General features: G+C 41.8%; 1 protein-coding gene across 4 annotated transcripts in view; it reads right to left on the bottom strand.

Moving 5' to 3' along the window:
- Positions 1 to 6,761: 6,761 nt before the first annotated feature.
- STRIP2 (striatin interacting protein 2) overlaps positions 6,762 to 13,501 on the bottom strand; it is a 49,075-nt gene continuing 42,335 nt past the window's right edge. For all 4 annotated transcript variants that reach the window (XM_003586002.6, XM_005205742.5, XM_059885937.1 and 1 more), the window contains 3 exons: positions 12,898 to 13,002; positions 11,868 to 12,072; positions 6,762 to 9,219 (listed from right to left, as the gene is read on the bottom strand). In XM_003586002.6, the coding sequence (XP_003586050.1) occupies positions 8,969 to 9,219; positions 11,868 to 12,072; positions 12,898 to 13,002 (561 nt within the window). In that variant the 3' untranslated portion in view covers positions 6,762 to 8,968. The remainder of the gene's footprint in view (positions 9,220 to 11,867; positions 12,073 to 12,897; positions 13,003 to 13,501) is intronic.

Raw genomic sequence — 13,501 nt, 5'->3', positions numbered from 1 at the left:
GCCTCTCGGGCGCTGGAGAGCCGCGCGCACAAACGTCGGGAGGCGCGCGCCGCGGGGGCGGGGCCGCGCAGTGTCTACCTGTTGCCTGGACACCCGGGCCTGGCGCCCGGCCGTTGGCAGAGTCCGACCCGCCCACCCCGTCCGCGGAGCCCTGCCCGCCTTCCTGACAGACGCCGCCAGCCCTCCCGGATACGCCGCGTTGGCCGGGCCACTGTCCCTCGAGCGACTCTGGCTAAGGTTGCGCGCGCGTGGAACTCAGGCTCGGCGCAGCGGCGGCTGGCTCCGGGCCACACCCGGCCGGACGGGGCGGGGGTACCGTCTTGGCCTTGGAATGGGCGGATTCAGCTGTGAGTGTGAGCTCTGCCACTCACTGACTGACCTTGGAGAAGTTAGCCAAGACTCCAGTACCTTTTTTGGGAAATGAGATAAAAGCCTTTGAGGGTTGAAGTGAAAACAACATGCGGAAATGTCTTAAAAGAGCCTGTAATAATAGAAACATTACAAAATTAAAAAAGTTTTTCATGATTTATTTTGGCTGTGCTGTGCGCAGGCTTTCTCTAGTTGTGGCAAGTGAGGGCTACTCTCTAGTTGCAGTGCTCTGGCTTCCCATTGTGGTGGCTTCTCTCGTTGCAAAACACAGGCTCTCGGCACTTGGGCTTCAGTAGTCGTGGCACACGGGCGTAATTGCCCCACTGAGATGTGGAATCTTCCCGGATCAGAGATGGAATCCATGTCCCCTGCATTGGCAGGCGGATTCTTAACCGCTGGAGGAGCAGGGAAGTCCTACAAAATGGTTTTTAAAAGAGCCTGAAAAAAGTTCTTATACCGGTTGTGGGATAAAGCAAGAAAGGACCCAGTAGAGGGAGTTGGGCTTCCAACCGTCAGCTCATCCTGACATCCTCCCTGCGGAGGGAGAAAACAGTTTAGGACCAGGAACCTCATTCATTTTAATGACTCATCTCCTTTCTTTTTATTCAAGTTATCAGGCATCTATCATGTGCCTGACACTCAGTTTTGGGCCCAGGAATTCAGCCGTAAATGCAACAAAGTTCCTTTTTTCTTTGGGTGAGGGACAGGGAATCATGTGGGGGGAGTGGCAGACATAAAAATGATAGGTGCAACAGGATGTATTACATTGAGTTTATAAAATTGATGTGATGATGGCTGACAATTCTTAGACTGGTGGATAGGGAAGGTCTCTCTGAGGTTTAGCTGAGATTTGGACGATGAGTCAGCTATGTCAAGGTCAGGGGACAGGACATTGCAAGCCCAGGGCAGGAGGAGGAGACTGGACCCAGATGCAGGGGCGGGGTCCTGAAAGGCTCTGCAACCAAGGTCAGGTGTGTTTTTGTTTTCCTTCATATGTTTGTTGAACTGGCTTCCAAAGGGGGGGTATTTGTACACCAAGTTCTCATATATTTCCTTTCTCTAATCCTTCATCAGCAAAGCAAACCCAAGTTCCAGCTACTTTTAGGAGACCTGTGCTTTCTCCTCTGCTGGCCCCTCTCTTAATCCCTGGGTTGGGGCAGCTCATACTCTTTGCTTACAGTCAATGGGTCATCACAACTTTCTCAGGTTAATGTCTACCCTGGCTTAGTTTCAGATCTGTTCTAGTCCTGCTTTTCCTGAGTTCCAGATTGGAGGTCTGAAAAAAAAAACCCAAAAACATATAAAGCACAGGAAAGCATGAAAGTGGACAGGTGGAACATAAAATGGATGTCTAGTGACAACTGGTACAACCTCAATGGCAGCACCATTTTCCACTGACCGAAAGAGTCATCAGTCTTTGCACTGGAGAAAGCCTTAGCACTGACCTGCAGGAGGTGTGGAGGGCTGCTGAGGTGTGGGGCTGAAAAGGCAGACTTCCTTACAACAAAGAGCACAGGTTGCTGTCAGAGTCAAAGGAAACTGGCATCGACAACATAAGCATTTTTCTTAAATACCAGTCCACTTAAGAATCACTTAATGTTCAGGACTTAAGATCCATTTGTTCTACAAGAACTGAACAAATCTTCCTGTGTAAACTGGAAGATGATGTTAAATTTAGATAACTATTTAAACTCACATTAGAAAAGCACTAGTTAATTTTATCTGTTTATGAGTACACATCCTTATGTCTTCTTTATAAATAGTAACTGTGCTGTTCTTAAAAAAAATTGCCAGAAATAAAGTGTGCATTCTTAGAATATTCAAACTTAGAATATTCTGTCACTATCTTTCTTAGAAGTTACATTTAAAAATTCCTATTTCTTCCTTTCTACTCTGGTGGTTTCTTCCTTCCTCCCTCCCTCCTCCCCTTCCTTCCTTCCCTCTTTTTTTTTTTTAATCTCATTAAGTTCAACAGTATAGCACTGCATTCACTTCATCCACTGTAGCCTGAATTTTGAAGAGGAAGTTGTAGAAAAAATAAAATTCTTTGTAGATAATCTCAAGCACTAGGGGCCCAACAGTGAGAACCTTGGAGTGCAGTAAGACCAGGTGGGGCAGACTCAGGAAATTATCTAGGGCTGGGGCTGGCAAACTCAGAAAGTAAATGTTTTAGGCTTTTCAGGCCTTGTATCCTCTTTTTCCAACTACTCAACTCTGCTGATATACAATGAAAGCATTTATAGACAACACATGAACAAATGAGCGTGACTGTGTTCCAATACAATAATTATGGAAACTAAAATTTAATGTCCCATAATTTTCATGTGACATATTTTTCTTCTATGGATCCCCCCCACCCCACCACCTAAGCATTTAAGAATGTAAAAACCATTCTTAGCTCACAAGTTGTATAAAACTGCCAGTGGGCCAAATTTGGGCTATAGTTTGCTAACCCCTGAGCTAGAGAATTTAAATTTAAATGTTATTCCTGCTGGAGGATTCTTTAATAGGGTGGGAATAACCAGTAATTATTGAATACTCATGTTTAACAAGCATTATTCTAAGCACTACTATATTGATGCATTTAATCCTTATAAAGGAAAGTTATGACCAACCTAGACAGCATATTAAAAAGCAGAGACATTACTTTGCTGACAAAGGTCCATCTACTCAAGGCTATGGTTTTTCCAGTAGTCATGTATGGATGTAGGAGTTGGACCATAAAGAAAGCTGAGCGCTGAAGAATTGATGCTTTTGAACTGTGGTGTTGGAGAAGACTCTTGAGAGTCCCTTGGACTGCAAGGAGATCCAACCAGTCCATCCTAAAGGAGATCAGTCCTGGGTGTTCATTGGAAGGGCTGATGTTGAAGCTGAAACTCCAATCCTTTGGCCACCTGATGCAAAGAGCTGACTCGTTTGAAAAGACTCTGATACTGGGAAAGATTGAGGGCAGGAGGAGAAGGGGACGACAGAGGATGAGATGGTTGGATGGCATCACTGACTCAATGGACATGAGTTTGGGTAGGCTCCGGGAGGTGTTGGACAGGGAGGTCTGGCGTGCTGCAGCTCATGGGGTCACAAAGAGTCAAATACGACTGAGTGACTGAACTGAACTGAATCCTTATAATTCTGGTGAAAGTGGGTAGTATTATTACCCCCATTTATAGATGGGGAATCTGAGGCATTGGAGAAGGAAATGGCCATCCACTTCAGTATTCTTGCTTGGAGAACTCCGTGGACAGAGGAGCCTGGCACGCTACAGTCCATGGGGTCACAAAGAGTTGGACCTGACTGAGCGACTAACACTACTACTAATCTGAGGCATAGAGAGATGAAATAACTTGTCATTTACCATACAGCTCATGGGGGCAGAGCCTGGATATGCCAACTCACTAAGTTGGGTGCTGTACCGTCAATCTGAGTCCTTATGCTGTATGGCCTTTCTGGGTAAATTACCTCACATCTTGCAGCACTGACATATTTTCATAGGCATCCACATGGAGGATCTTTGTCCTGCTAGCTCCATTAAGCATTTGAACAAAAAGTTACAGAATATTCAAAGTAATGTTTCCATTTGGAGGCAAGGGGACAGATGGTGCTGTCTTATTTAGTAAGAAAGTCACCGTCACCAAAGATGTTTGGGCAGAGGTGGGATGACTTTTGTACTCTTGCAGTTCCTTTGAAAGGCTTTGGTTATTTTCTTTTCCATAAAATAAAAGTAAAAATTTTAAATCTTGCTTTTTGAAATTTAAGTCTGACTAATTACTAAAGGAGCAAACAGGCTATGCATCCCCCACAGCCCACTCAGACACAATCTCATTCAGCTTACAGGAGCTGAGAGTCTGAATGGCCAGAAGAACTGCTGGTAGCAAATTGTATTTCAGCTGCTGCTGAGTCACTTCAGTCGTGTCCGACTCTGTGAGACCCCATAGACGGCAGCTCACCAGGCTCCCCCGTCCCTGGGATTCTCCAGGCAAGAACACTGGAGTGGGTTGCCGTTTCCTTCTCCAATGCATGAAAGTGAAAAGTCAAAGTGAAGTCACTCAGTCATGTCCGACCCTCAGCGACCCCATGGACTGCAGCCTTCCAGGCTCCTCCATCCATGGGATTTTCCAGGCAAGAGTACTGGAGTGGGGTGCCATTGCCTTCTCTCTAGCTTTGGCCTATTGCTGTGAGAACTGAGCGAATCTCTTAACCTCATCCCCAACACAACATACACACATGCACACACCCTGTCCTTCCCGTCTATACCTTTTCTTCTGACATTTCTTTTTAAAGTTAACCTCTTTTCTTTTTGGCTGCACCACATATGGGATCTTAGTGACAGAGGTTGAACCTGTGTTCCCTGTAATGCAAGCTTGGAGTCTTAAGCATTGGCCCTAACATTTCTTAGCTGGAAAATGCCGGAAAGCAGAGTTAAGGAAGAATTATTTAATTATTTGATATATTAAATTTAACCATACAAGAGAATACTGATATAGAAAAAGAGATCTACAGGATAAATAAAAGAAAGAATAGAACAGTACATTGTGCTCCTATCTGTAAAAAAAAAAAAAAAAGTCAACGACAAAGAGATGGATATGGGAATTTTCTGAAAGAATAAAAAATAGAAAAAAATACTGACAGTGATTAATTCTGGGGAACAAGATGAGATCTGGGTTGAGAGATTACATTTTCCACTGTGTACTCTGAAAATTATTTGAATTTTTTACACGTACCTTCTTAATAAAAATACCAACACATAAATGTATTCTTCAGTTTTACACATGTTCCCTCATGTCATATCCTCTACCCAAGGCTAAAATTTTCTTTACTTGAATCTCTTTTGGCTACATCAATAGCTGCAAGTATTTTCTTGCATTATACCTCTAATACTGATAGAGTAAATGAACCAATATTGCTATTTGTTAGTGTCTGATGAGTTTTAGTGGGTTGAATTGTGACCCTCTAAAAGGTATGTCCATGTCTTCATTCCTGGAAACTGTGAATATGGCAAAGATGTAAGTAAGGATATTTAGGTGGCTACAGAGCTCATCAACTATAGCATCCAATGAGAGCAAAGTCATGAGTTTGATTGTATAAACCAGTGTCATTTTTGTCCCAAAATCACAGGTGCATTCTTTTTTTTTTTTGGCTGTGCCATGCATCTTGTGGGATCTTAGTTCCCTGACCAGGGATTGAACCCAGGCCCTGACAGTGAAAGCACTGAGTCTTAACCAGTGGACTGCCAGGGAATTTGTCACAAGGACATTCTTAATCTCAGCTATTTTTATTGTAAATATGGGTCATCTCAAGAAGGACTAGAGAAAAAAGAATTCTACTTGGAGGGAAAACAGAAAGCACGGAACACTGGTCTTTATATGACAATGATTAATACTTTTCAGGTGGAAGAGCCGGGGATCTATGGACAAGGAAGGTCAAGAAAGCTACACTGAACATATCAGCAAAAAACACTGAAATGGGTGGTTTGAAATATTCATTGGAAAGCTGTTGATATCCTCAAGAAGAATCTCTAGGGAGTTCCCTGGTTGCCTAGTGGTTACAACTCCTGGCTTTCACTTCCATGGCCTGGGTTCAATCCCTGGTTGGGGAACTGAGATCCTGCAAGACAAACAGCGCAGTCATTAAAAAAAAAAGCATCTCAGAAAGTCCCACCACCAATCTCAAGGGCAACCTGGGAAGCTGCTGTGACTCACTGTCTACCCATATGTCTGGTTGCAACTGCCTCCCTATAGGTAGTACGCTTCTCTGGTCCAGCGTTAGGCTCATCCACGTCAACTGCTTTTTGTCAGTAGAATATAAGCAATCTGGGCTTCTCTGGTGGCTCAGATGGTAAAGAATCTGCCTGCCATGCAGGAGACCCAAGTTTGATCCCTGGGTTGGGAAGATCCCATGGAGGAGGGAATGGCAATCCACTCCAGGAGTCTTGCTTGGAGAATTCCATGGACAGAGGAGACTGGCGGGCTACAGTCCATGGGGTTGCAGAGAGTCAGACACGACTGAATGACTAACACTTTCACTATGAGCAATTTGACCTGTGCCACACCCAAGCAGGAGCTTTAAATGTGCTTGCATGGTATGGTTCGGTCTTTTGCTCTGTCCTTAACTATAAGAACACCATGTTCCAGGTAGGGACTATTCCATCAGCCTAGTGCCAGAATAAGACAGCATCTGGAGTAGAGCTAATCCAGAAATTTAACCTGAGTTGAGCAGAGTAGCAGCTACCTGCCAGGACCAATAATGAGAGAAAAAGCTTTGTCAGAAGTCACTGAGATTTTGCAGTTGTTTATATTAGTCTACCCCCAGGCATCCCTTTAATTTTAACTTTCCTTTCTAGATCTAATGTCTTTAAGATTCCCTTGTGTTGAAGAAGTCAAAGACCAATTTCTAACTCCAGTTCAATTCTCTTTTTATTAAAGTGCTTCAGTAGATATATAGTGTTACGAACAATCAACACAAACTTTACTGAAACATTCACAAATAAAAATCTTCTACTTTATAAATCACTGAAATAATGTTCTTCCATGTTGTAACAGTAATCATCATTGATTGATTACTCTGAATTTATTCCTAACCACACACATGTATTCTCAAATAGGGTGATTCAAATCAATTACTGTAACGTATGGGACTGGCTTTCAGTACCTGAATGCTAATCCCAGCAAGTCAGTAGAAAAATGATGTGATTTGAAACTAATCAAATATCCTTGGTGCCTCAGTTTTCCCATCTGCACTGAGAATTAATCTTCCCTTAGAGACGATTTATTTAAAGACAGTATGAAATGTTAAAGTTTAGTATACATCTATGCCTTAGAAAGCATTCATGTGCGTATTTTTAAGAGTAACCTCTGTTCTTGACTAAATTAAATACTATATACTGTGTATTCAAAATAAATAGATAATTGCTCTTTCCTTAAAAGTTGTCTTTTCACTTAAATCACATTAAAATCATAAAATAGAGATTAATAATGATATACTCAGTAAATTTTAATTGCAATGAGGACTGCTGTGCTACTCAGGCAAAATTTACAGACTATTTTAAGTTTCATCCATTACACACTTAACATTCTTCATGATCTCACCAGAAAAAAACAAACAAAAAGAAATCCTGCTACTCTACAGCACAAGGAGGTAAAATCCAAGCTATGATCAGAGTTTTGGTTTAGTTTCTTTGGGAATTATTAGCAACTCTAACAGGACTTCCAAGAGAGACTCTGGTTGACAAAGGGTGGAGTAAATAAGCTGATTTTGACTAGACCTCCTGGCACCATAAGAGAGGCCTGGTGCTATCACTAAAAAGATTCAGTAGAGTCCTTATTGCAGGGAGGGGGCATTTAAAGTAAAAAAGCTTGAAACTACAGATGCCATAACTTTGAGGACAGAAGAGAAATAAGATTATCCTGACTGAATCAGAAACTTCCCTAAAAACTGTTTCAGTTGGGAAGCATGTGATTCCCAACTGAGAGAGAAGTTTAAAGAGGTTGGTACATGAACCCTTACATTTTCAAAGAAATGTGTAATACTTTTAGGTAGAAACAGAATTGCTAAATATCCACAGGACACTTTTTACTGCTAGCAGTAAAAAGAGGGGGGGACAAAATCACCAATCAAAATAGGAGAAAAAGAAAAATGGTAAGCTGTGATGGTCTTGGTGTTCTATTTCATTAAAAAATAAATTGATCTTGAGCACTAATGGATGTGTCACCTCAATAAATAAAAACTCCTATAGTTAACTTGTCATTTAAAAATTAACTGGGTGAAAAGGATAATTTTCTGCAATGTACTCAGTCATTTTAAGACTGAAGTGGTTTCAGAAACACATGAAACATCCTTGGAGGAGGCCTGACTGTTTCATATTGGTTTGTGGCAGATCACTCCATGCTGTACATAGACTACACGAGGAAATTTCACATTGAACATAGATTTCTTAAGGAATAAAGAAAAAACACTTTAAATGATATACTTTTCTCTAACATGCAGTATTTATGTAACAGTAAACCATCATCCTTCCCAGAGAAGATGCAGGTGCTCTAAAGATCATCTTAGAGCAAATTTTAGAAAGAGGTGTCAAAATGTTAACTTTTAAAATATAGACTTAATTTTAATGTTAGGTTTGCAAACCCTCTGGTAATCCAGGGTGAGCAAGAAGAAAATGTCCTCTCTATTTTATGACCTGCAGTTCCTATTACCTATGATGAATGCTATAAGTCAAATGCCATAATAAACTTATTCCTACTCTTGGGGCCAGTAGAGGCTAGCCTGGCTCTAGGCAAGACTAAAGAAGGGAGCGGTCCCACATAAGAGCCTGGCCAGGACTGATCCAGTAGGAGATTTCAAGGCCAGCTGGGCATCCAAGTGACCCCAGGGCAAGGAAATCAATTTTTTTTTTAATCACCCAGGATCCCAGCCTTCTACTATCTCCAGGCCTAACTGTCCCCAGAACAGTCCTGAACCACGCTGGGTGTCCTAAGTCTAGGCCAGCTCTACCCTGAACAAGCACTCCCAGGGCTGGAAACAAAAGCTGAGTGGGCAGGGTTGGCAGAGCACCATTTATTGGAGCCAACCCCCACCTATCAGATGCTTGTTGACAAGAGCTCAGTCAGTGATTCTGGAGCAGCTCCTCCCAACAGATGGGCTGTGAAAACACCTCTCTCTCCAGCCAGAGCTCATAGGAATAGTGGAAATCCTCAGGCAGATCCAACCTCTGCCCCAGCACACTCTGCAAGCAGTTATCCACAGGTGAAAACTCAGAGTCCTGGGGTCTGTCATACCGGCGGCTGTTAAAAGCTTCAATGTTGGCCCTCAAGGTGCATTCTTCCGCTTGGAAGTCCCATGGCCTGGCATCGATGTCTGTGTTGGGAAGATTAGAAAGAAAAAGATGTATACAACTCAGGACACTCCTCATCTTAGCACAGAGCATGGTCTATGGGACACCAACAATGGAACAGCTCAGAGTTCCCTTTTTTGCAAAGAGCAATGTACAAAGTCAGTACATAACATGCTGCTGGTCAGGTTTAAAAAATACATGCCCATGTACATATGCTTATACGTGTAGAGACTATTTTTGGAAGCATCTAGAAACTGGCTAACAGTGATAACCACTGACAGGGAAATGAGGGCCCTGAGGGAAATAAACTTCTTTTTATTGTATTTCCTTTTCATTATTTCATTCTGTTACTAATTATATATATTTTCCCAAAATAGCAACTCAATTCCCTCTACTGAACTTTCCTTGGGAATGGAAGTTACCCATTTGAAAGAAATCACAGTTTTCAAGGAATGGTAAGAGGCAGGAAGGGGAACAAGGAGAATCAGCATGGACTAACTACTAAAGACTTTCCTGACTCCCTGGATCCACCTCCCCCAACCCTGTGCATGATAAATCCATATGCAGCTTATGTTAATATTATGAGGTGAAGTCTTCCAAGAAAGTTAAAACAGAAAACAATCTGCTTTGCTTCTATTTACCCCATTTAGACGTTTATTTCAGGGCCAGAGGTATGTATTTCCCAGATTTTTTAACGTCTCGCACTCAACAGGTGCAGCTTGGGTTTGGGCTCATGATGGCAGCAGTGACAGATTGCCATTTGTAAGATAAAACATGCCCATGTTTTAAAAACCTAGAAGAACTTAGGCGTTAGGCTTCCCTGGGTAAAGAGTCTGCCTGCAATGCAGGAGACCCGGGTTCAATCCCTGGGTTGGGAAGATCCCTTGGAGAAGGAAATGGCAACCCACTCCAGTATTCCTGCCTGCAAGATCCCCATGGACAGCGGAACCTGGCAGACTACAGTCTATGGGGTCTCAAAGAGTCAGACATGACTGAGCGACTTCACTTTTACTTTCTTTCACCTCACAAGAACTTGAACAGTTAATTGTGCTTTAGGTCTTAGAGAAGTTGCATACTGACTTATTATCTGCTAATCATATGGTTCCCTTAGTTCTCTGCACTCTATTTACAGCAGCATCCTCTATATTCAAAAGAAAGTGAAGTTGCTCAGTCATGTCCAACTCTTTGTGACCCCATGGACTGTAGCCTACCAGGGTCCTCCATCCATGGAATTTTCCAGGCAAGAGTACTGGAGTGGGTTGCCATTTCCTTCTCCAGGGGATCTTCCCAACTCAGGGATCAAACCTGGGTCTCCCACAATGCAGGCAGACACTTTACCATCTAAGCCACCAGGGAAGCCCCATCCTCTATCTTCAGGCAGGTGACAAATCCCAGCAAAGACAAATCGTTAGTCATCTAACCAATAACTCTTAAACACAATTATGCAAATGATGGCCAAATCCCACTACAGCTCTTCAAAATAAATTCTTCCAACTCTGGTAAGCCTATAATATCTTGGTAGGTCAATCAGAAATATAATGTCTCCTGATACAATATGTGATATGTGATATAATATGCAGTTCACTATAGTATAACACATTACCTAGACTGTACTATAGCTAAAAAGATTTAAGTTGAATTAATCAAACCTTTAGATCTACCTTTTAGCCTACAGATAATGCCAGAGATAGAGAAACAAGGTAAATGAAACCACAAAGAAGCAAGCAGACAAGTCCAGAAGGTGGACATTCTGTAGAAGAGCTGGTCTAGTTCTTCTTTGTCAGTGTTATGGAAAAAAAAAAAAAAACAAAACCCTGCTAGATTCAAAACAAATAAACGGACATAACAATCAGATGAAACTTGTGGTCCTGGGCTAGATTATGACTTGGAAAAAAAAGGCTTTAAAGAACATTTTGGGGCAACTGGGAAATTCTGAACATGGACTTGATTATTAGATAAAATGAACATATATTGATATGGAAAGAGATAATGTTAACTAAAAAGAGAAGATTATAAAATAGCATATACAATTTGCTTTCATTTAAATAAAACCTATACGTATATGTAGAAGAAAAAGTCTGTAAGAATATATGATAAGATTTCTGTTTCAATCTTTGGGTGGTACAAATGTGGCATAAATATGATAATACAGTAAAGTGTTTGCTTCCTTGTATTTTCTAACTGCTTTGTAATAATTAAAGGTTATTTTAATTTTATGGCTTCCCTGGTGGGTCAGACATGCAATGTAGGAGACCCACGTTCAATCCCTGGGTCAGGAAGATCCCCTGGAGAAGGAAATGGCAACTCACTCCAGTATTCTTGCCTGGAGAATTCCATGGATAGAGGAGCCTGGTGGGCTACAGTCCATGGGGTCGCAAAGAGTTTTTTAATCTTAAAAACCTCTCAGAGAAACCTGTCACTTAAAGGAACATTTTGAAAAAGGGTAATTATCCCTCAAGTGACTTGTTTTATAATAATGAATTACCACAGCTTACATGGAATAGGGTACATGGCAGTGCCTTACTGTTTGTTATAGCAGCACCTGACTATAGTCACATATTTTCTCATCTAAAATATGTTAACAGTTCATACCAAAAGAGTAGAGAGGTCTAATTAGCTTTGTTTAAACCCCGGGCCACTCCCAGAGGCCAAAAGCTCTGAGAATACTCACCATTCCCGTAAGCCCAGTCATCATTCATGCGGTGGCGTACTTTCTGATAAATGGCTGACATGGTTTTCATGTTGCTTTTCCTCCACTGGCGCCCCAGGTACTTGGTCTGTATTTTCAGCAGCTTCAGCACATAAAGTTGCAGCATGGCCTGTTTGACCTTGAGGGCCCGCTTTAAGATTGGAGCAGATTTAAATACTACCAGCATCTGTCCATTTAAAGAGGGATAAGGATGAAGAAGATAGATAAGGATCTAATGTTTCCTGGAATTTCCAACTCACAGATAAATTAAGCCAAACCTGGCTAACCTCAGACTACCGTGGGGAGCTTTGGGAAATCTATAGTCCAGGCTCCATTTAGACTTAGTCTTTAAGAAAAGAAAGGAAGCACTCCATTTACATTTCACAATTCAAAATATCTAATATGCAAAGTGTCAAAAAATTTTGTCAGCCACACATGCCATTTCTACAGTTACCAGTGTATGTTCTGGAGGTAATTGTATATATGTGTGCATTACTTTTATTAACAAAAATGATAGCAAATACATACCCTTTCACACTGTTCCATACCTTGATTTTTACTTAACAATATAACTTGAAAATTATTCCAAAGCAGTATAGAACTGTCTCATTCTTTTTAATGGTTGTATTTACATTCTACTGTAATGATGTACCATAAATTATTTAACCAGTTGGTATTAATGAACATTTATGTTGCTTCCAATCTTTGATGATTACAAGTAATGCTGCAGTGAGTAATCTTAGACTTGTATCATGATTATAATGCATGACTATAATCCAAAAAACAATGCTAACTTCCTTACCAGAGCTGCCCTGAGGGAGGGTCCATATTCTGTTCCCCGAAAAGAAATGGATTGGGAAATAATTATAAAACAAGTGCCTAGAATTAGGAGGTTCCAAGTCTTATGGAGCATTCAGTGTCTGTCTATAGAGCTCACAAAGCAGGAAGTCCATATTTATTAAAAATTTAAAAAATCCAGTTAGTGGACACCATGATCTGAAGTCCTACTTACCATGGTTCTTGAATGCTTCCATTTGGTCAGTTTATTGAGCAGCCTCAGGAGATTGATGCAGGAAAAGAGGTTTCTCCAGCAGAACTGGTTGTTGTCTCCAGCTTCCTGTAATAAGGCATGTCCATCATTATCTTATGGGGCTTCCCTGGTGGCTCAGATGGTAAAGAATCTGCCTGCAATGCAGGAGATCCAGGTTCACTCCCTAGGTCGGGAAGATCCCCTGGAGAAGGGAATGACAACCCACTCCAATATTCTTGCCTGGAGAATTCATGGACAGAGGAGCCTGGCAGGCTACAGTTCATGGGGTTGTAAAGTCAAACACAACTGAGCAACTAAGACTGAGAGAGCATTATCTCAACCCTTCACGGATCATAGCCTTGTTGTGGCGAAGGGGCTTGCGTAACTCAATGAAGCTATGAGCCATGCCCATGCAGGGCCACCCAAGACAAACGGGTCACAGTGGAGAGTTCTGACAAAATGTGGTCCAATGGAGAAGGGAATGGCAAGCCACTCCAGTATTCTTGTGGTGAGAATCCCATGAACAGTATGAAAAGGCAAAAAGATATGAGACCTGGGAAGATGAGCCTCCCCAGGTTAGAAGGTG

This window comes from Bos taurus, chromosome 4 (assembly GCF_002263795.3).
Source record: "Bos taurus isolate L1 Dominette 01449 registration number 42190680 breed Hereford chromosome 4, ARS-UCD2.0, whole genome shotgun sequence".
NCBI classification, from domain to species: domain Eukaryota; kingdom Metazoa; phylum Chordata; class Mammalia; order Artiodactyla; family Bovidae; genus Bos; species Bos taurus.
Note: the sequence above shows the minus strand (reverse complement) of the source record. Positions and strands in the feature narration are given on the sequence as shown.